Here is a 23,195-nt window from a genome sequence, read left to right as displayed (position 1 = left end):
GAAACCGCAAAGGTCTTGTACGGTTCGGCCTTCCGTCCACACGAAGCCGGCGAATCCGCCGACCGAAACCGCAAACTTCTGAAACCACCCTCGGAGGTGGTTTGAAATCTACCCGGTTTCGTTTTGGATTCGTGTGGACGCCTGAAATAGTGTTGGCTCGTTCGTTCGCGAACCGGTTCGAATGACCGAGTCTTTAGGACGAACGAACTGAACCGGTTCGTCTCCCTCGTTCGTTCGGTCGTCTCGTTCACCATTCGATTCACTGGAAACTCGACTGAACGGACAAACGAGTTTCCGGTAGCACTAACTCCCCTGAGTCTGACTGACTCAGCTGAGAACCGTGCAATGGCGTGCATTCCATGATGCGATTCACCGTTACTGGAAACTAGGCTGAATCGCGAACGACTCCTCCACGTTCAGTCGAGTTTCCGGGCAGCCGGCCCGGCAGCGCGCGGTCAGTCGACTTCAGGTTGATGTGAAAGTGGAAGAACCAGAGACGTCGCAGAACCCAACAAAGTCGTTTGTGATTCATAATATCGTCTGGAGGCGCACACAATATGTTATATGATATAGATATCTATGTATTATATGATATTATTTAGATATAGAGCTCCAGGGCTGTAACGCAAGTGTTGTACACTTCCTTGATATTTGGATAACCGTTCTGCTGTTGGTGTGATGGCGCATAACACGTCGGACTCTCGTCTCAGGTATTTCTACAACGAGACTCGTATTGGGGGTTATCTCAGCCAAGGTTGAGAATGAATTGGGGGGAAGGAACTTTGGCTTTGACTCCCTCAAGAACATGAACCACGACAAGGAGGAGAAAGGGATCTTTGCCGGGCAGCGCTTATGCACCTCCGCCTCCGGCGGTGGTCCTTCAGCGGGGCTCAAGCGGGACGAGTCCGACGTGTTATGCGCCATCACACCAAAAGCAGAACGGTTATCCAAATAACAAGGAATTGTACAACACTTGCGTTACAGTCCTGGAGCTCTATATCTAAATAATATCATATAATACATAGATATCTATATCATATAACATATTGTGTGCGCCTCCAGACGATATTATGAATCACAAACGACTTTGTCGGGTTCTGCGACGTCTCTGGTTCTTCCACTTTGACATCAACCTGAAGTCGACTGAACCGCGCGCTGCCAGCTGCCGGCTGCCCGCTGCCGGGCGATGGTGCCTCGCGGCAACCGGCGGCATGTCGCAGTTCATGTACTTCAGTGAGTCAAACCAAAGTTCCTTTCCCCCAATTCCTTCTCAACCATGGCTCAGATAACCCCCACGACAGTCTCGTTGTGGAAATACAAGACACGTCAAAGAACCGACAAGAAACACTTGCGTTACAGTGTGTGTATTCACATTGATGTGGACGTTGAAGAACCAGGAACGTCGGAGAACCCAACGCGGTCGTTTGAGATTCATAATATCGGCTCACACAGCTTTTGGCCGTGATAATATATATTATATGATATAGATATCCGTGTAGGCTATATGAAAATATTTAGATATAGAGCTCCAGGACTCCCGTGTGTTCTAGAATATTTACAGATTCACCGGAAACTCGACTGAACGTGGAGGAGTCGTTCACGAATCGTATGTTCGTTCAGAATGGTTTCCGGTAGCGGTAAATCGCATCATGGAATGGACCCCATTGCACGGTTCTCAGCTGAGTCAGTCAGACTCAGGGGAGTTAGTGCTACCGGAAACTCGACTGAACGAAGGAACGAAGGAACGATTCGCGAACGACTCCTCGTGGCGAACTGAATCACGCGAACTGGGTCACGGAAACGAATCATTGAATCCACCACTAGCCTGAAACCGACTGAAACCGTAAACCATGACGTCATCGGCCCACCCCTCGACCCTCTGGCCAATGACTGTTAAGCCCGCGGAGTCTCAGAACTCACAACAACAAGGATTTCTGTAGCAGAAGCAGCGCCCCTTATGGGCATGGAATGTGTACTACAGCGTTTCTACAGATCTACCCGGTTTCGCTTGACTCCGTCTTTACGGAGATACTGCGAAACCGGATAGATCGAAACCGTAACGGTTTTGCCTGTTTCGGCTTCGTGTGGACGGGGCCTCAGTCAGCAGCACCCACCGTGGTGTGTGTTGTGTTGTGTTGCCGTGCATGAAGTGTTTTAAGAGTGGTTGGCTGCTTTTTTAGGGTGCGCACTACTGCCCTCTCTCCAGCATAAGGCCTTTCTACGCTGCCAAGCCTGTTCGGTTGAGGCTTGGCACGCAGCGATTTCCCCGTCTTATTTCAAGTTTCCTGTGTAGAACCGGGGTAAAATCTCCCGTTCGTCACGGCGCGTTTTTTCTTGGTTCACTGGAGAAGGTGGGGCTGCGCACAGAGTATAGACCTCTTTAGAATAATTTGCATATTCCCGAATTAATTAATTTTTTTATGAATGAAGACACCCGCATGCAAGAATGAGATGACGTCTGAGTGTAGGCTACAAACGCGATTAACTATCAGTGCAAAAACACCGACATATTCTTTTTTTTGCTGACCACTTTTGGGTTAGGGACAGGTTAGGGTTTTTTATCCCGACAAAAGCCTCGTAATAATAATAATTAATAATAATTCATTATATTTATATAGCGCTTTTCAATGACCCAAAGACGCTTACAGAAGGGGGGGACCTAACTCACCACCACCAGTGTGTAGCACCCACTTGGGTGATGCACGGCAGCCAATCTGCGCCAGAACGCTCACCACACACCAGCTTGAGGTGGAGAGTGAGGGAATTGATGAGTCAGCCAATTGTACAGGAGGATTATTAGGGGGCCAGCATCTTCTTTCAACATCTTTGTTTAATATGACTGGATCACCTTCTCTCACATTGTGGTATACCACTACCCATTCTGCCGAGGTAGTGGCACTATGTACCACTACCTTATATGAACAATACATGCGTATTGTTCATATAATACGCATGTACCAGATTGGAGGAAGAACGATACACGGAAGTGGATTAAAAGCATGCTATGAATCTTCTCCGTCTCTCACTGCTTTATACTTAATACTATCCACTTACATACACAACACACATGTTCAGCAGCTCGCAGATTTTACTTTCTCTCCAGTTAGAACTGCTGATGATCGCTGCTTTGTCTGTGTGGAGACAGTGCAGCAACACCTCTACCCAACATGATCAGGCATGACATGTGATTATGGCATACACTTGTTTATATGTACGTCTTTTAAGAGTCATCTAGTGCTTGGTAGGCATATGACTAAGCCAGATGACGGGCCTGCGTCTCAGTTCCAGATGCACTTTCATTAATAAATTCCTTGAACTAGCCTTTGATAATGTTCTGGCCCGCCACCTACTGGCTGGAAAAAAAACGTACTTGAGTAAAAGCCAATTTAGTTGCCGACCCCTGCTCTAGAACATGAACAATGAGCATGAGTGTGTATTGGTTCTGGTCGGACACTCTAAAACTGTGTCTGTGTGTTTGTGTGTTTGTGTGTGTGTGTGTGTGTGTGTGTGTGTGTGTGTGTGTGTGTGTGTGTGTGTGTGTGTGTTAGGGCTGCACAATATATCCAATTTTTATCGCGATGACGATATTGCCGTCCCACGATGACACGTAGTGCTCCCGCGATATTTTCGCGATATTTTTATATATATAAGTAATGCATCCGCAAAAAAAGAAAAACAAAAAAGAAACTAGCCCCGCCCATGCAGTATACGCTCTACCTCCGCTGCAAAGCAAACCAAGCGCTCCCTGTACACCTGTCTGCGACTGCGTGAGTCCATCCTGCACACAGCGGCGCGAAGCCTGAAAAAGGAGGGGGGGCGTGGCCTGGCGGCAATTTGCCGCTGAGTGCAGTGTGTGGCTCCTACCACTAGGGGTTGGTAGAAATTCGAAAGATTTTTTTTTTCAATGAATAATCGTGGTAAATAATCGTGATATCAATATTGATCAAAATAATCATGATAATCATTTTGGCAATAATCGTGCAGCCCTAGTGTGTGTGTGTGTGTGTGTGTTGGTTCTGGTCGGACCCCCTAAAACAGTCTGTGTATGTGTGTGTTGGTTCTGGTCGGACCCTCTTAAACAGTGTGTTTGTGTGTGCGTGTGCGTGTGCGTGTGCGTATGTGTGTGTGTGTGTATGTGTTGGTTCTGGTCGGACCCCCTAAAACAGTGTGTGTATGTGTGTGTTTGTTCTGGTCGTACCGTCTCCCAGGAATAACACAATGTTCTTGGCCACGTTGGTGTTGGGGGTCCGGTCCAGGGCAGCCTGCAGGGTCCGCTGGGCCTGAGACCTCCAGAACTCTGGGCTCTCCTCCACTGCATCACAGAGAACAGACACGCATCACCACCACATATACGGCTAGTACTATTGCTACACCACCACATCTACTAATAGAACTACTGCGACACCTCTAGCACCACCACATCTACTGCTAGACCTCTATTTCTACCAATACACCACCACACATACTGCTAGTTTACTGCTATATACTGTGATACCTCTAGTTCTACTGCTTTACCTCTAGTACTACTGCTACACCTCTAGTACTACTGCTATACATCTAGCACTACTGCTACACCTCTAGTACTACTGCTTCACCTCTAGTACTACTGCAACACATCTGGTACTCATGCTAAACCTCTACATCTACTGCTACAACTCTCGTACTACTGCTACACCTCTAGTACTAATGCTACACCTCTAGTTCTAGTGCTATGCCTCTGGTCAGTGGCGTAAATATCGACGTGCAAGAGGGCCCAGACGGCGTCAGGGGCCCATGGAGGAAAAAAATATATATATATCTCCCAGGACGGCAAATGTGGCGGGGGCGCCCTCTGGTGGCGCCCCCCCATGATGTTACGCCACTGCCTCTGGTACTACTGCATTTTTTGGTTTGACATAATGTTTGATTTATTTATTAATATGCAAGATGGTTTTGGCTTGGTTATTTGAGTTAATTGTTTGTTTTAATCTGTTTTCATTTAGTAAAAACATGTTTTGCATTTGACATGCTCAGGATGCCGTATTTGAGTTAATGAAGCGCACATGTGTGTATTTATAACCGCTCATTGAAAGCCCCTTTGATATATACAATATGTTAGAAAAGGTTTATGTTAGAGCTGTCAGTTAAACGCGTTATTAACGACGTTAACGCAAACCAAATTTAACGGCGTTAAATTTGTTATCGCGCGATTAACGCAATTATTTTATTAAAAAAAAAATAATAATCTTTTTTTTTTTTTTTCTTTGGCTCAAAACAAAGAAGCAGTAGCCTGACTGCTATGTTCAAATGACATTTGTTCAAAGCAGTCGTTTAATTGCACTATAGGCTCTTTTTTTGTATCGTCCTGTTTTGATCAGTGTATATGCCAATGTTGTTATCAATAAAAAATAATTTGCACAAGGCAAGCCGATGCACTTCACCATGTTGATAAGAGAATTAAAATGAGAATAATTATGGGACAAAAAAATCAAGGGATATTTAGCATAGAAAAATTTGTGATTAATCGCGATTAATTAGAGTTAACTATGACATTAATGCGATTAATCCCGATTAAATATTTTAATTGCTTGACAGCTCTAGTTTATGTTGATCCTTCATGTTTTCTTTTTTCGGTGAAATAAATACCGTAAAGCTAACGGACGATCCCTGACTTTTATTTTTGGAATCAAAGGAGCGAGCGTGTCTAAAAAGCCACACTCCCAAAAGACCGTGAATATTTTGATTAACCGCAAAATAAGTCACGACAACTGCTATACCAATAGTCAGATTGCTACACCTTTAATACTACTGCTATACCTCTGCTACACCTCTCGTTGTACTGCTATACCTCTAGTTTACTGCTACACCTCTACATATACTGCTACACCTCTCGTTCTACTGCTACACCTCTAGTGTTACTGCTACACCCCTAGTACTAATGCTACACCTCTAGTACTACTGCTACACCTCTAGTACTACTGCTACACCTCTAGTACTAATGCTACACCTCTAGTACTACTGCTACACCTCTACATCTTCTACTACACCACTACTCCTCTTAGAGCCCCCAGAGGCTGGTAAGACACCTTTAAGAGGCTGGTTCGACACCTTTAAGAGGCTTGCAGAGACTGGTAAGACACCTTTAAGAGGCTTGTTCGACACCTTTAAGATGTTTCAAGATGCTGGTAAGACACCTTTAGGAGGCTTTCAGAGGTTGGTAAGACACCTGTATGAGGCTGTCTTAACGGATCGAAGAGAGGCAGAGAGAGAGATAAGAGAGGCACTGTGCTCCTTTGTACTGAGCTGATTAATGAACCATTTGATAACTGATCGGCGCAGACCTTGAGAACCCACCCCGCTATCTCATCTGGTCCTGAAACCTTCCTGGCGTTTAATAAGTGAATAATTAACTTATGTTACTTAATGCTGTGGGCTAGAACAGAGCCACAAGAGCCAGGGGAAATAACGGATATTAATGGTGATAATAATCATTATAATTATAATAATATTATAATTTTAACATCAGTGTTACTCAGATGGCCATCAAAACTAACAGCATCAGATTTTACCAGACTGGGAAGTATAGATAGTATGGTATAATTATTACAAACAGTACAGGTTACAAATAATGGTTTGGAGAATGGTGATTTGGTCTTCAACAATTATGTCTGACGTACAAGGTTATGTATCTACAGCCAATCAGAGGAATAAGAACAATCGTTAGAGAAGCAATATCAATGTGGACCCCATATAACAGGGTCTGGCGGTTGTTCCCAACACTTGATCCACAGTGTGATTTCATGTTCCTGCAGTAAGTTTTCAGCCAATCAGGGTTCTGTCCCTAAGCACTCAGTACGGCATTTCCTACAGAACCCTGATCTAAAGTGATCTCTCCATGGAGAGTTCTACTGCGGTTTTAGCTACAGTCCCTCGTGAATCCTCCACCATGAATAAAACAATCTCAGAATTCTTTAGTAGCCTCGCTGACCACAGCCCCGACATAGCTGTTACCAATGGGATGGTGTTGGCTGTACGGCCTACCTGTAGCGGGTGAGCTGACCCGGGACAGCAGCTGCAGGATGAGGGAGAGGGAGGTGATCAACCTGTAGGTCTCCATGTCTGTGTCTGGAGAAGGGAGGTCCTCTGCTCCTTATAAAGGTGGGAGGGCCCTGTTAATCACCACCGTCCTAAACACACAGTGTGTGTGTGTGTGTGTGCGTGTGTGTGTGTGTGTGTGTGTGTGTGTGTGTGTGTGTGTGTGTGTGTGTGTGCGTTGGTGTGTGTTGTGTGTTTGTGTGGGTGTGAGCGCTTGCGTGTGTGTATGTTTGTGAGCTGGATGGGCCATAAACGGACTGTAAATTAGAGATAATGATGACAAGTTGACAGGCGCATCAGTTAAATGGACGCACATAGAGAACAAAGTCATGCTGGGGCAAAGGGTACAGAAGAGCCCGTTAATATATTCGACATCGCTATCTAGAATCATCTGAGGGGTTCCTACTGGGAAAAAATAGCAACTTATCAGAACTAATGTTAGATCAGGATCCTTCCATCAGAAATTAATGAGCATGATGGACACATCTGGAGAGTAGCATGAGCTGAGAACGATGTTAAATGCAGTATTTATTTATTGGTTTATTTCAGGAACATTGCACACTAATCAACAGTCAAACTGTAAGTGAGCCAGAGTTAACTTAAGAGGCTAATTTACATATGTTGTCCCCTTCAAGATATTCAAAAGGCAACCTAAAATTACAGAAATAAAATGATTGTATAAACAAAGATTAAAAACAACAAAGGTGACCAAGAAGATACAGTAACACATAGTAAGATTTAATTGAAAGACAATAGCAAACAGACAATGAAATAAGCAGCCAAATAAAACACAGTGTGCATCAAACATTGTAGGAAAGTGCACAAAGCAGTAGATTAGAACAGGGCAAACACATATAATAAAAGCACATATACAGCGGCATAAAGCACAAACATGCAGCACAAACATATATAGCAGCATAATGCACAGACATGCAACACCAACACATTAATTTAGATACTAACATGCACAGCACAAGACAGGAGCAGAAGACATGACAGGAGCACATAAGAGATAAGTTGCAGTCCTAATGTTCACATAACTGTTTATTAAAAAGGCATATTTTCAGCTGTGATGAAAAGGAATGGTAAGAACTAATTTCTCAAATATGTCCTGGTACTGAATTCCATTCGTGTGATGCTGTAAATGAGAATGGCTAAGGGCACTTTCTCTTCAAAAAGTATGTGAAATGTGACATTTTCAAAGCATTGATACATATCTTGTCTGCGTCAGTGGTCTGGTCATTTAATTTCAAATAAAGCGAAAATTCGGTAAGTTGAACTTAACCCTTTGACATTTTTTTACATGACATTTAAAGGACAGCTGAGAGTCGATTAGGAGGCCTACTTGAACTCAGAGACAACTTGCAATTTTTTTCCTGATAGTATTATGGCTGGGTCCGGAATGCTACATTGCTTTTTTGAGAATGACATGCAGACTGTTTTCGATGTATTAAGTTGAAGGCATGATTTAATTAGCCAAGTTGAGATGTTGTTCAGTGCATTGGTGAGTTTAGCTGCAGCCTGAAGTTGGTTATATGCCACCATTCTGACATGCTGCCAATCTTACATGCTGCCAGTCCGACATGCTCCCACTCCGACATGCCACCATTCTGACATGCCCCCATTCCAACACATTTTTTATTCGTTAGAGATGAATTTAAACTCAATGCAGGACCACTATTGGAGCGGATTGGATGAACTTTTGAACAAAATTAATTGTTTGGAGTGCCGCGGCAGAACAAATCAAGGAATGGGTGCAGTTAACTTCATATCGGCCCAAAGGCAATACAATGGCCTTTACAAATTAGCAAGGCGAGAATATAGCCTAGACCCACACCTTCCCACACAAGGGGATCAATAAAAATAAACCAACAGTTTTTACACATAGAAGGCAAATCCATTAAACATAGACTGTTAAACAATATCCCCCGACCTCAGGGATGATCAGGACAGCCGGTCAGGTGAAATTGATTGAGCCTCAGAATAAAAACAGTCTTATTTTTACATGCCATAGGCCTGCGTGCAGTTGTTAGATTGCACATAACATGTTTGCATATTTAGTCTTCTTTTTCTCGACTCTCCAGCATTCTCTCAGCATTGCAGATTCAGATTCAGATTTTATTTGTCACAAAACTCACATACACAATAAATTGCAGTGAAATGTTCTCAGTCGGCTCCATGCTAAATAGTCACATAACAAACATAACAAAACAGTAAATACATTCAAGATGTCAGAGGGTTATTGCAAATAGGAATAAAAAAGGTTACTTAAATAAATATATAAGTGCAGTTGCTATAAAGGGCTTAATCAGTACCATTTAGATACCTGACAGCTTGGGGGTAGAAACTCTTCCTGAGTCCCTCAGTCTTTGCCACCAGTGAGCGGCATCTGCTCCCTGAGTGGAGCAGAGAGAATAGTCCGTAGCCTGGATGGCTGGGGTCTTTCAGTATGTTGGTGGTCCTGCCCTTGCACCACTTGATATAAATAATTCCTAGATTAGGGAGTGGCCCCCCTATGGTACACTCAGCTGAACGCACCACTCTCTGCAGAGCCTTACGGTCCTGCATGGTGGTGTTCCCATACCAAGCGGTGATGTTCCCAGTCAGCATTCTCTCGATGTTGCAGGTGTAGAAGCTCTGCAGGACTGGTTTGGAGGCTCTGAATTTCTTCAGCCTCCTGAGATGGAAAAGTCTCTGTCTGGCTTTCTTTACCACGGTGTCCAGGTGGGTAGACCACATCAGATCATCGGTGATCTGGACACAGAGGTACTTAAATGTATCCACCCTCTCCACAGGGGCCCCATTTATGGTTAAAGGAGTGTAGTCCCGCACCTGCGTCCTCCCAAAGTCCCCCAGCATCTCCTTAGTTTTGCTTGCATTGAGGTGGAGATTGTTTTTCTGACGCCATTGTGTCAGGCAGATCACCTCCTCCAGGTAGGCCAAATCATTGTTGTTGTGGATTAGGTCTACCACTACGGTGTCGTCAGCAAACTTTATGATGGTATTTGAATCCGCGGTGGCTGCACAATCGTGTGTGTACAGGGAGTACAGCAGAGGGGACAGAACACAGCCCTGGGGGGGCCCTGTGTTGAGGGTGAGGGAGAATGAGGTGTGCCGGCCTGCTTTCACCACCTGAGGTCTCCCTGTTAAAAAGTCCAGGATCCACCTGCAGAGGGGGTCATTCAACCCCAGGCTCCTGAGCTTTTTGATGAGGGTGGAGGGAATGATAGTGTTAAAGGCTGAACTATAGTCCACAAATAGTAGTCTCACATAGTTCAACACTTTCCCCTTACTCTTGTTCTGGTGTGATAGGACAGTGTGCGATGTGTGAGCAATGGCATCCTCAGTGGATCTATTCTGTTGGGCCGGTACGCGAATTGTAGAGGGTCCAGGGTGTTGGGCAGTGAGGAGCAGATGTGGGCCTTGACCAGCTTCTCGAAACACTTCATCACCACAGAGGTAAGTGTCACTGGGCGATAGTCGTATGGTCTAGGCTTTTTGGGTATGGGGATGATGGTAGACCTTTTAAAGCATGTGGGGATTATGGACTGTGCCAGGGCAGGTTGAATAAAGCCGTGAACACTGGTGCCAATTGATCGGCGCAGACCTTGAGAACCCACCCCGCTATCTCATCTGGTCCTGAAACCTTCCTGGCGTTCACCAGCTTAAGGCCCCGTCCACACGAAGCCGAAACGGGCGAAACCGTTCCGGTTTCGATCTATCCGGTTTCGGAGTATCTCCGTAAAGACGGAGTCAAGCGAAACCGGGAAGATCTGTAGAAACGCTGTAGTACACATGGCAGGCTCATAAGGGTCGCTGCTTCTGCCACAGAAATCCAGAAGAAAAATAAATAAGAAGAGGCGAGCATGCGCATAAAGGCTGCCCCCCGAACCACTTGCAACACAAACAAACAGTCAGTCAACAGTCTCAATAAATAATGGCTTAGCAACCCAACAAGGGACATGTTTTGCTGCAGAACGATTACAAGGCTGTAGTCCGCCATCATCTTTGTTGTTGTGAGTTCTGAGACTCCGCGGGCTTAACAGTCATTGGCTAGAGGGTCGAGGGGTGGGGCGATGAAGTCATGGTTTACGGTTTCAGTCGGTTTCAGGCGTCCACACGAATCCAAAACGAAACCGGGTAGATTTGAAACCACCTCCGAGGGTGGTTTCAGAAGTTTACGGTTTCGGTCAGCGGATTCGCCGGCTTCGTGCGGACGGAAGGCCGAACCGTACAAGACCTTTGCGGTTTCGCGATGAAATCGGCTTCGTGTGGACAGGGCCTAAATGTCCTCCTGACATCGTGTTCAGAGAGAACGAGTGGTCCTCCGCTCCCTCCTATTCCGCCACTCTCAATCCCTGGTGCAATGGCCCCTTGGCAGGTGTCAAAGCGTGCAAAAAAAGTATTGAGGCTATCAACCAACTCCTTACTTGCACCTCCAGAGGAGGGGGGCGGGGGTTTGTAGTCCATCAGGATTTTTAGCCCCTGCCATACGCTCCTGAGGTCCCCTTGCTGGAATTTGGACTCCATCTTCTCCCCATATTCCCTCTTGGCATCCTTCACTACCTTTCTAACATTGTATGCTGCTGCTTTGTAATCATCCATATTGCCAGTCTCCAATCCTGATTTATATGCAGCCGTATGTGTTTTAAGGCATTCCGGGTATTTTTATTTATCCATGGTTTCTGGTTTACATATATTTTAACAGTCCCTTTGGGCACCTGCATGTCTGTGGTTGTGGAGATAATATCAACGACATTCTCAGTGAGCACATCAATGTCAGTGTTAATATCTACAGTGCAGTTCTTGAACGCACCCCAAAGTGCTTTGTGGAGTGCTACTCGCATGCTGTCCTTTGATTGGTCCGTCCACCGACGCACCTGTCTCGTCGTCGGGGGTTCCCTTCATAGTTTGTTGACATACGATGGCCAGAGGAAGATAGCAGCATGGTCGCTTTTCCCTACAGGAGCAAGAGACTGGGCCATGTATCCACCCTTAAACGGAGTATAACAATAATCCAGTGTCCTTGACCGTCTCGTAGCACAGTCAATGGGTTGATAGAGGTTTGGCATCACTCTCTTCAAATCGCCTTGTTGAAATCGGCCATTAACCGCGTTCCCTTAATTAATGGCCTCGTGCGCAAAGACAGGCAGGATTTCCGACGCTGCTTTTACAGTAAACCACTTCAAAATGAACATCCAAATAACCCACAGAGTTCAGTGTCCATCAGTCCTAACATTTAGAAACAGAATCGAAAAGTCCAAGCCTGAATTGGGTCACTGGGGATTTTGGGAGAGATTGGAGAAGGGCCTTATGTCTTGGGCCAAAATACACAGCGAATGAGGGTCGGCGACTAGTCAATCCCCAATGACAAATGTCAGTGTAGGACACTAAAGCGCATGAAACTAAGACATAATCACATTATTTAATTAAAGTACAAGGATAATAGCAATGACATTTATATTAATGACGTCATGTCGGAATGGCGGGACGCTTGAAAAAAAGTTAATTTATGTTAAGACTGAACAGCAGAGGACCTAGTATGGATTCTTGTGGGACACAAGTTAGTGAATCCAGCGCAGTAGATTTTTGATTGTTGACATTTACACACTGAGTTCTGATATGAATCTAACCACTTGAGAACGTTATTGGAGAAATTGAACGAGGAGTGTTTAGCAATGAGGACCTTATGATTAAGGTCTCAGGTCCAAGAATACAGCCCCACCAGTAGTGTGCATGTTACTTGCGTGGTTGTTTAGTTATGTCTCCCCTCTCGTTCTCTGTAGGTCTCACGCCATTGGCTGTTCCTCCACCACCGTCCAACCCCCTGTCCAATCTGGGAGCTGTCTGTTGGCCAATCAGTGTCATCAGGTCTTGATAACTTGCACCTGTTTGTCTCCATTGTAACACGCCATTGTCTGCCTGTTTGTTGGCTGTGTCATGCCGTTGCCTTTGTTTTTGAGATGCCATAGGGGTTTAGGTGAATAGGTAAGATACCCTTGGGTGTACACTACCATCACATAGTTTTCCTCTGTTATCACATCAGGTTAGAAGCGGGGCCACCCTCTTTATGTATTAGCTAGGTTGTATGGGTGCACTAACCCTGTATTACTTTCCCACCTTTGTTTTGTAACTGTTGCACAGTAATTTCCCTCGGGATAAATAAAGCATCTTGAATCTTGAATCTAGTTAGTTGTCACTTTATCTTGTTTTCTTTGATTTGGCTCTGCTTATAGTTCCCTATTCCCCTTGACGGAACAGTCGCCAAATAAACACACTTATGTACCTAGTTTGCTGTTGTGCCATGCTTTATTGTCAGTCCAATAGCAACACGTGTTATGGTTCCCCTACTCCCCCCCCTAGACGTAGCAAGCTAACATCCTGGAGCCGGAACATATTTGGGGGCTCGTCCGGGATGCTCATTGTAGGATTCCACGTCAGGCTGTCTGTGAGTTGTTCGGTGCAGGTGTGCGCATAGTGTAGCTCGTTTTTGTGTATAGGATAGGCAGTAGTTGTTTTTGTAGGGCTCGTTATGGAGGCTTTTGATTTGGGAGTCTTTTTGGCTGATCCGTCTATGGATCGGATTGACAGATGCCGGAAGGCTGATTTATATGCCATACTGGCTCATTTTGAGTTTCAAGTTCAGGGGGCCCTGATCAAAGCGAAACTTAAGGAGTGTGTCGTGGACAGTGTTGGGAAAGTTCACTTTCTACGTGAACTAGTTCAAAGTTCAGTTCACAAATATTAAAATGAACTAGTTCAGTTAAACGTTCATAATTCAACATTTTGAACTAAGTTCACAGTTCCAAAAAATGAAGTAGTTCATAGTTCTTTTTTTTCAATATGTTGCTGTGAGCTATTAGTTTTTTCCGGTATTTTGAACATTGAGCCCGCTTTGTGGTTTGTCTAGGATGAAATAGAGTGGTAGAATCAAGTATCGTAGCGAAATACAGTTTCTATCGTGTTTTATTACACATTTAGCGCATTTTGTAAATCCCATTGATTTCTGTTGGAAGACTCATTGCTTGTTGGCCGGAAACGTAAAGGGGGGGTGTTCACGTTTGGTTGTAGTCTTTTTGCTCGGTTCTAGCCCTACTGTTGAGATGGAGAACCGAGTGAAAAGACTACAACCAAACGTAAACAGCCCCCTTTTCCGTTTCCGGCCAACAAGCAATGATTCTATGAGGTATTCTTGTCCGCTGAGCTATGAGCAAGGGAGCTAACGTTATGGATTGTACATATTTATAATTCGAAATTAGTTTCAGCCTTTAAAGCACAGATACTACAGGGACTAAAGCATATAACCGCGTTGTCTGATTACAGTTGAATTCATTTTCCACAATTTAACAGCTCTCGTTTTGAAAAATAATCACTGCGCCATTCGTTTCAATGGGAATCGCGATACTTTCAACATAAAGTGTACATATTTATAATTTGAAATTCGTCCCAGCCTTTATACGACAGATACTATAGGGTCTATAGCATATAACCGCATTTTCTGATTACAGTTTAATGTAACAGTAAGCTGAACTCACCGCAACTGCAAATTAACCACAAAGAGATTACCATGGCAACCGGTCAAACAACACGGCGTTCTGCACGCTGTGGCAGAGGGCTCGTCTGAGGTCTCCGAAGGCTCTCTCGGCCGCGTCTGACCACGTTACCCGGTCTGGTAGGGCCTTCCAGGGTCAGATCATTAAGGGGGCTGGCGAGGGTCGCAAAGCCGGGGATAAACCTCTGATAGTACCCTACCAGACCAAGAAACGACTTCACCTGTTTTTTCGAGGTGGGGCGGGGCCAGTCCCTGATGGCGGCGACCTTGCTCTCTTGGGGTCGGACGTTCCCCCGTCCGACTTGGTACCCCAGGTAGGATGTCTCCTCCAGCCCCAGGCGGCACTTGGCGGGGTTGGCGGTGAGTCCGGCCCTCCTCAGCTCTCCAAGGACCGCCCACAACTGTCGGAGATGGACATCCCAGCTGGCGCTGTGGATGATGATATCATCGATGTATGCTGCTGCATACGCCTGGTGCGGCCGAAGGAGCTGGTCCATCATCCTCTGGAATTTGGCGGGCGCGCCGTGGATGCCGAACGGGAGGGCCGTGTACTGGTATAATCCCCCCGGGGTGGCAAACACCATTTTCTCCCGGGCGGTTCGGCTGAGCGGCACCTGCCAGTACCCCTTGGTGAGGTCGAGGGTGGTGAGGTAACGGGCGGGTCCGAGTCGCTCTATCAGGTCATCGACCCTGGGTATGGGAGAGGCGTCAAAGTCCGAGACCTCATTGAGTCTCCGGAAATCATTACAGAACCTAAAGGTTCCATCGGGTTTGGGGACTAGAACGATGGAGCTGGACCAGGCGCTGCGTGACTCCTCGATGACCCGGAGCTGGAGCATCCTGGCGACTTCCTCACGGATTGCGTTCCTACGGGCCTCCGGTACCCGGTAGGGGGGTACGCGCACCGTGACGCCTGGTGCCGTCTTTATGTCATGCTGGGCCACTGTGGTCCTCCCTGGAATCTCTGAGAAGACGTCCTGGTGTTGCAGGACGACTTCCTCGAGGTCTTGCTTCTGGGCAGGGCTGAGGTCCTCTCCCATAGGGCACTACCGGTGTGTCGCGTCGGGCGGCCAGGACCAGGGGTTCCGGTGCCGGTGGATCAGCTCCCGTTCGCCACTGCTTCAGGAGGTTGACGTGGTAGAGCTGGGTGGGTTTACGCCTCCCAGGTTGCCGTACCCTGTAGTTCACCTCCCCGACCCGGTCGACCACCTCGTAGGGCCCCTGCCACTTGGCTAAGAACTTGCACTCCGCCATCGGTATGAGCACCAGAACCAGGTCGCCGGGCTGAAATATGCGCAGCTGGGCTCCCCGGTTGTAGACCCGGGCTTGGGCTAACTGGGCCTGTTTTAGATGGTTCCGGACGATGGGCCAGACCTGAGCCATGCGGTCCCTTACCTGCTCCACATGGTCCACCAGGGTGCGATGGGGGGATGGCCGACTCTCCCACGCCTCCTTGGCGAGGTCGAGGAGTCCCCTTGGTCTTCTCCCGTACAACAGCTCGAAGGGGGAGAAACCCGTGGAGGCTTGGGGCACTTCACGGACTGCGAACAGGACATGGGGCAGGAGCTGGTCCCAGTTTTTTCCGTCGGTGTCCATGGCTTTCTTAAGCATCTGCTTCAGGGTTTTATTAAAGCGCTCCACGAGCCCGTCGGTCTGGGGGTGGTACACCGATGTCCGGAGCTGTTTGACCTGGAGGAGGCTGAGCAGTTCTTTCATTACCCGTGACATAAAGCAAGTCCCCTGGTCTGTGAGCACCTCCCTGGCTATCCCTACCAGACTGAACAGGAGTATCAGCTCCTTAGCGACCGCCTTGGTAGTGGCGGCGCGGATTGGTAGGGCTTCCGGATACCGGGTAGCATAGTCCACTAGCACTAGAATGTACCTATGTCCCCGGCTGGTCTTTGGGAGAGGTCCGACAATATCTAGGGCTAACCGGTCGAATGGTACCTCGATTATAGGCATGGGGATTAACGGGCTCCGGACCGAGGGTCTCGGGGCCGTTCGCTGGCAGTCGGGGCAGGCCTGGCAGTATTGGACTACGTCTTTTTTCACCCCGGGCCAATAGAACCGGTCTAAAATCCGATCTCTGGTCTTGTCCATGCCTAGGTGGGCTCCTAATAGATGGGTGTGGGCCATAAACAGCACTTTGCTAACATAGGGTCGGGGTACCACCAGTTGTTCAGTCACCACTCCCCCCCGCTCTCCTACCCGATACCGCAGTCCTCCCCTTGTGCTGAAGTGAGGGTGTGGCCGGCACCTCACCGACTCCCTCGCTTGGCCGTCGTGGGCGAGGACATGGCTCCAGGCGTGCTTCAAGGCCTCATCCTGCAGCTGGGCACTGGCGAACTGTCCGGGTCGAGTCGTCCCTCCCCCCCCGGTCTGAAGAAAATCTGAGAATTCAGTGAGAGGCGAGCTCTCTGCCTCTCCTGGTGGGCCGGTCTGTTCGGTGGCCGTCAGGGTGTCTGGGGTGTCCGGTGGGGTCTCCGTGGGTCCCACTCGGGGGGTCCCTCCCGTCGAGGGGCCTGGGGTGCCCGGAGGGGTGGGGCCATCCTCCTCGGGGCCGTCGTCCTCTGTAGACGTTTCTGCCGGGGCTGAATGGGCCACCCTAGCCCCGCAGGCGGGTCTGCCGGTACGACCGTGTCGTTGTGGCTGGCCCCGCAGGGGTCGTAACACAGTTCAAGGTACCAAAGTCTGGAGAATATGGGGCAGTCTCTCCCAATTAATAGGGGCACGGGGAGGTGTGGTACGATCCCGGCCCGTGCCGTGTACATCCCACGGGGGGTCCGCACTACCACATTGCAGGTTTCGTACGTGCGTGTGTCCCCGTGCACAGGCGACCTTTATGGGTTCTCCACACCATCCCCCAGCTAGGTCCAGGCGTAGGAGGGTCACGACACTGCCGGTGTCCAGGAGGGCCTGTGTGTCCTGATTCCCCACCCGCACTGCGAGGGTTGGGACCCCGGGCTTCTGGTGCGCCCAACACGTGGTCAGGAGACACGGTTCTGCCCGTCCCTGGTCGGCGTAAGCCGACGTCATGGATACATCCCGGCTCCCGGGACACTGTCTGGCTAGGTGTCCGGTCCGCCCGCAGCTGAAACACCGCCGGTCCTCCCGGGGCTCCTGGGAGAGGGTCGGCGGTCCCGGTGGGGGTGTTCGAGAGAAGGCCACCTTGTTTGATCGGTGGTGCACCGCCACTAAAACTACAGATTTTTCCTTCTTCGAGAATTAGTCCTGCTGGAGGAATTTAGGAATAGTATATCCGAACGAATAGTAACATACTTGAATGAGTAAAAAGTGATGTCACTGCCCCAGGCAGCTGTATTAGCGGAAGAGTTTGTACTGACCCACAAGCCCGCTCATTTGTTCTCTACCTCTCCCACCACTCAGTTTCGCAAGTCAGTTTCGCTTCCTTTACGCTCTAGGGAGGAACGGGAGTGTTTTTATTGTCATGAACTTGGCCATTTAATTGCTGACTGTAGGGGACACAAATGAGGTTACAGGTTCTACCCCTGTGCCCCCTCCACAGCCTGATAAGAACAGTGCCATTGAGTGTGCTGGCCTTAGTCTCGACCCATTGCCTCTACCGATAAATCGTGATAAGCTGGTTGCTATGCAAAGATAGATTATAGACTGGAACCGTATTATGTGAAGGCTGTTACTCCGGGTGGTGATGTCAACGGTAAGGTGGGTTACTTCCTAGATAATGCTCTTCTCATGCGTAAGTGGACTTCATCTCTTGATTCAGAACGTGACTGGAATGTGATCTATCAGATTGTAGTACCTGTTGCATATCAACAGGATATTCCATCACTTGCTCATAGTCACGTATGGTAAGTATTCTAAGGCACTTATATTGGCCAGGTCTGAAACGTGATGTAGCTGCATTCTGCCGTACTTGTCACACCTGTCAGGTCACAGGAAAACCAAACCAGGTTATTCCACCCGCTCCTCTCTGTCCGATACCCGTGTTAGGTGAGCCTTTTGAGCATGTGTTAGTTGATTGTGTTGGCCCATTGACTAAGTCTAGGACTGGTAACCAGTTTTTATTGACGATTATATGTGTTGCTACACATTATCCAGAGGCTATTCCCTTTCAGAAAATCACTTCTCAGGCAGTAGTCAAGGCTTTGATTAAGTTTTTCTCGACGTTTGGGCTCCCAAAGTTGTGCAAACTGATCAAGGAACAAATTTCCTTTCTAACCTTTTTGGGCAGGAATTGACATCTTTGTCTAGTACACATAGAGTTTCCAGTGCCTACCACCCTGAGTCTCAAGGTGCCCTCGAACGTTGGCACCAGACGCTTAAATCCATACTGCGAAAGTACTGTCCCGAGACCGGGAGGGACTGGGATGAGGGTGTTCCTTAGGGTTTAGTCCGGCTGACCTTGTTTTTCGACATACGGTACGTGGCCCTCTCAGAGTTCTGAAAGACCAGCTTAGCTCGGGTAGTGCTTCTTCTCAAAATGTATTAACTTATGTGAGCCGGTTCCGTGAATGGTTGCACAGTGCCTGTGCCCTCGCTAGGGAAGGTCTGCCTGCCTCACAGAAGCGGATGAAGCGTCACTTTGATGAGAAGGCTGTCCCACGTTCATTGCAGACTGGTGACCAGGTTCTAGTTCTGCTGCCCATTCCCGGATCCTCTCTCTCTGCCCGTTTCTCCGGTCCTTATTGTGTGGGACGGAAGTTGAGTGACACAGATTATGTTATACAGACCCCAGATTGGAGGCGCAAGTCAAGAGTTTGCCATGTCAACATGCTTAAGTTGTATCATGCAAAAGTTACTCCTCATGAGGACTCCGTAGAAGGGTCTACGGGTCAAGTCTAGTCTGCTGTTCCAGCTGTATTGGTTCCAGGCTCCTACCAGGTTACCGAGGGTGATTGACACGCATCTGGCCTATCTGGATGAGGAACGTAGGGCTGAAATAGTAGCCCTAATACGTGGGTTCCCTTGTCTGTTCGGTGATGTTCCTTCCCTGACCACCGTTTTGAAACATGATATAGATGTGGGAGGTGCAGCACCTATCAGGCAGCATCCATATCGTGTTAACGCTTAAAAGGTTGATCATGATGCAGGAGGTGTCTTATTTAGTAGAGAATAATCTGACAACTTCGAGCTCTAGCCCTTGGAGTTCACCATTCCTCTTGGTACCCAAGCCGGATGGCACGTTCCGTTTCTGTACGGATTATAGGAACGTGAACGCAGTCACGATTCCTGACTCGTACCCGTTGTCGCGTATTGATGATTGTGTGGACACCATTGGGTCTGCCCGGTACGTGACAAAGCTGGATCTGTTAAAGGGATATTGGCAAGTCCCACTGACTGCTCGTGCTTTGGAGATCGGAAGATTCAGCAGTACGGTGGCGTTTGGGATGCGGAATGCACCAGCCAATTTCCAGCGCTTGGTGAATATCGTTTTAGCTGACGTCCCACACTGTGCTGCATACCTCGATGATGTGGTTGTGTATTCGTCTGATTGGGCCGGTCATGTAAATACCTTGACAACAGTGTTCCAGCGTTTGGCGAGGGCTTCCTTGACGCTGTATTTGGCAAAATGTGAGTTTGGTAGGGCTACGGTTACTTACCTTGGTAAACAGGTTGGGGGTGGTGAAGTGCGCCCCGTGGAGGCTAAGGTGACTGCTATCACTGCCTTCCCAGTGCCCACCACCCGGCGTGAGCTGCGCCGCTTCTTGGGTATGGCTGGGTACTATCGTGGTTTCTGTAGGAATCTTTCCTCTGTTGTCGGCCCGCTGACTAGTCTGTTGAGCCCCTTGGTCCCGTTTGCGTGGTCTCCAGATTGCCAACACGCTTTTGTTTCCATTAAGGCTCTGCTTTGTAGTACCCCTGTTCTGGTGGCTCCTGACTTTGAGAAACCATTCAAGATGGAGGTAGACGCATGTAGTGTAGGTGCCGGTGCAGTTCTTATCCAGGAGGATTCCAACGGTCTGGACCATCCGGTCTGCTACTTCTCGCGGAAGTTCAATGAGTGCCAGACACGGTATTCTACTATCGAACAGGAAGCTCTGGCTTTGCTGTTTGCCCTCTTTTGCCCTGTTTTTTGAAGTTTATTTGGGATCGAGTTCTAGGCCTATTGTGGTCTGCATGGATCACAATCCACTGGTATTTCTCCACCGAATGTATAATCAGAACCAGCGCCTCATGCGGTGGGCGCTGATTGTGCAGGGGTACAACCTGGTGATTCATCACAAGAAGGGCTCCGAGAATGTGTGTGCGGATGCCCTTCCTCGTGCCGGATGTTTGCTCTCATGGGTGGGGGTGCTACGTGTGTGGTTGTTTTCCTGTGTCTCCCCTCTCATTCTCTGTAGGTCTCATGCCATTGGCTGTTCCTCCACCATCGTCCAACCCCCTGTCCAATCTGGGAGCTGTCTGTTGGCCAATCAGTGTCATCAGGCCTTGATGACTTGCACCTGTTTGTCTCCATTGTAACACGCCATTGTCTGCCTGTTTGTTGGCTGTGTCATGCCGTTGCCTTTGTTTTTGAGATGCCATAGGGGTTTAGGTGAATAGGTAAGATACCCTTGGGTGTACACTACCATCACGTAGTTTTCCTCTGTTATCACATCAGGTTAGAAGCGGGGCCACCCTCTGTATGTATTAGCTAGGTTGTATGGGTGCACTAGTTAGTTGTCACTTTATCTTGTTTTCTTTGATTTGGCTCCGCTTATAGTTCCCTATTCCCCTTGGCGGAACACTCGCTAAATAAATACACTCATGTACTTAGTTTGCTGTTGTGCCATGCTTTATTGTCAGTCCAACAGCAACATCTGTTATGGTTCCCCTACTCCCCCCCCCCTAGACGTAGCAAGCTAACATCCTGGAGCCGTAACAGTGCATCATAGACTTAATGTTTTAAAGTAAGAGACAGTTGACGGGGGCACTGTGGAGCAAGTTATGGGGTCAGACGTGTATAGTCTAGCTTCGCTGAACAATACACAAATAACGAATTTAAAAGGCAATTTATTTGCAGTTAATCGTTAAAACACAGCATTATCAAGATTCCGGAACAATATTCATTGTTTTTCTGAGTAATGGGGAAATCTAGGAGACTTGCAGTGGGTGCATCTGAGTCAGGGCCAAGTTTGCCCACGCAAGGTCCTAGTTCGCCTGTGTCATCCTCACCGCAGCAGACACATCCTTGTCAGACTAAGTATGAGTTGCTTTCCTCCTTGCGTGGAGACTTTGTTGACATGATGAAAAATGGAGGTGAGGGAAATGTTGGAGATTGAAATGGCGACAATTAGAACGGATGTCCGCGCGATTAGGACGGGCTTTATTCACCGCCATCACCGAAGTTGTTAAGGCCGATTCATACCTCCGGATCCGGACGAAATTCGTCCGTCCGTACCAAACATTGTCTCCGGGACTACCCTTCATACCTCCGTCCGGTTTCAGCGTTGTTATGGATGTTACGCAATACATTCTCTAGAGGGCAGTGACTGTCGTTTCACAAATTAACGGCATCGACAATCGCAAACATGACATCTGTAGAGATGATTTTGCTTTGCGTCATCCGAAATCGGCAAAACGTGTGCGGTCGCATGTGACACCCCTCACCAACCCGCAGATTATCTCCTCAAAATGTTGTTAAATGACCAGTTACAACTCATTGCCAAAGCAGGAAAAAATGAAATTAAAAGGTCAGGTTTATAGTATAATATAAGTATAAAACGTTAAATACAATATATACATATCAGATATTATACTATCTGTTATCGCGAATGGTCTGACTTTTGACTCTATACTGCCGCCTGGATTTCCGGTGGTATTGCTCCGTTTCTCCCGGAGCACTCCGGATTCGTAAGCTCAGAGGCGACGGACCCATTTACGGACGAAACACCTCCGGGACCGGACGAAACAGCCTGTATCCGTATTTACCGTAGGCTGTGAATGGGCCTTTAAGTGTCTTGCTCAGGGACACATCAACACTCAGCTAGGAGGAGCTAGGAGGAGCAAACGATGTGCTTGGGGTACATGTAACACGGACAGGCGCTATCCCGAGAGACTGCAGAATACCAACTTAATTTAAGCTGGTTACCCTGTTTGTATTGTAAACTTTTGGACATACCCCTCCATAGCGTAATGTGGTCCCTTTCAATTGATCCTGGAAGAAATTAAAGCTTTTCTCGCCCAAAACTTCTCCAAAACCTGCTTTGATAGACTGTCGGCTGACATTTTTCCATGTTTTTGTTATCGAGTCTGGTTTGTTTGACCGACGGGGGGCGTCACTTAACGACAGGTCCATTGTTTCAGTCATGGACCCATCAAGGTTTCAGTATTTATGTTCGCTCACACTGCTTACTGTGGACGACCTTTTGACCTCTGGGGACCGCACCAATCAGACGCTGAGTGGGCACAGCGGGCCCTGCCCATGGACCTATTAAAGGCCATACCTCATGATCAGTGTTGCCAGATTGGGCCAGATCTGGCAACCCTGTTCATGTTCCTGATGCTCAGGGGAACAGTCGAGGGCTGGTCCATTGTGGAGGAAAAAAAAAAGAGGCGGGGGCGGGGGTCTGCATGCAAAACACAATAAAACACAGAGCAGTAGAAA

General features: G+C 47.8%; 1 protein-coding gene across 1 annotated transcript in view; it reads right to left on the bottom strand.

The window, feature by feature from the left end:
* The window catches only part of alp3 (alkaline phosphatase 3), a 29,225-nt gene extending 22,083 nt beyond the window's left edge, over positions 1-7,142 (bottom strand). Inside the window, exons 1-2 of the mRNA XM_030381921.1 lie at positions 7,021-7,142; positions 4,199-4,312 (exon numbers count right to left, since the gene is read on the bottom strand). Coding sequence (XP_030237781.1) covers positions 4,199-4,312; positions 7,021-7,096 — 190 coding nt within the window. The 5' untranslated portion in view covers positions 7,097-7,142. The remainder of the gene's footprint in view (positions 1-4,198; positions 4,313-7,020) is intronic.
* Positions 7,143-23,195: the final 16,053 nt, after the last annotated feature.

The sequence above is a fragment of the Gadus morhua genome, chromosome 16 (assembly GCF_902167405.1).
Source record: "Gadus morhua chromosome 16, gadMor3.0, whole genome shotgun sequence".
NCBI classification, from domain to species: Eukaryota; Metazoa; Chordata; class Actinopteri; order Gadiformes; family Gadidae; genus Gadus; species Gadus morhua.
Note: the sequence above shows the minus strand (reverse complement) of the source record. Positions and strands in the feature narration are given on the sequence as shown.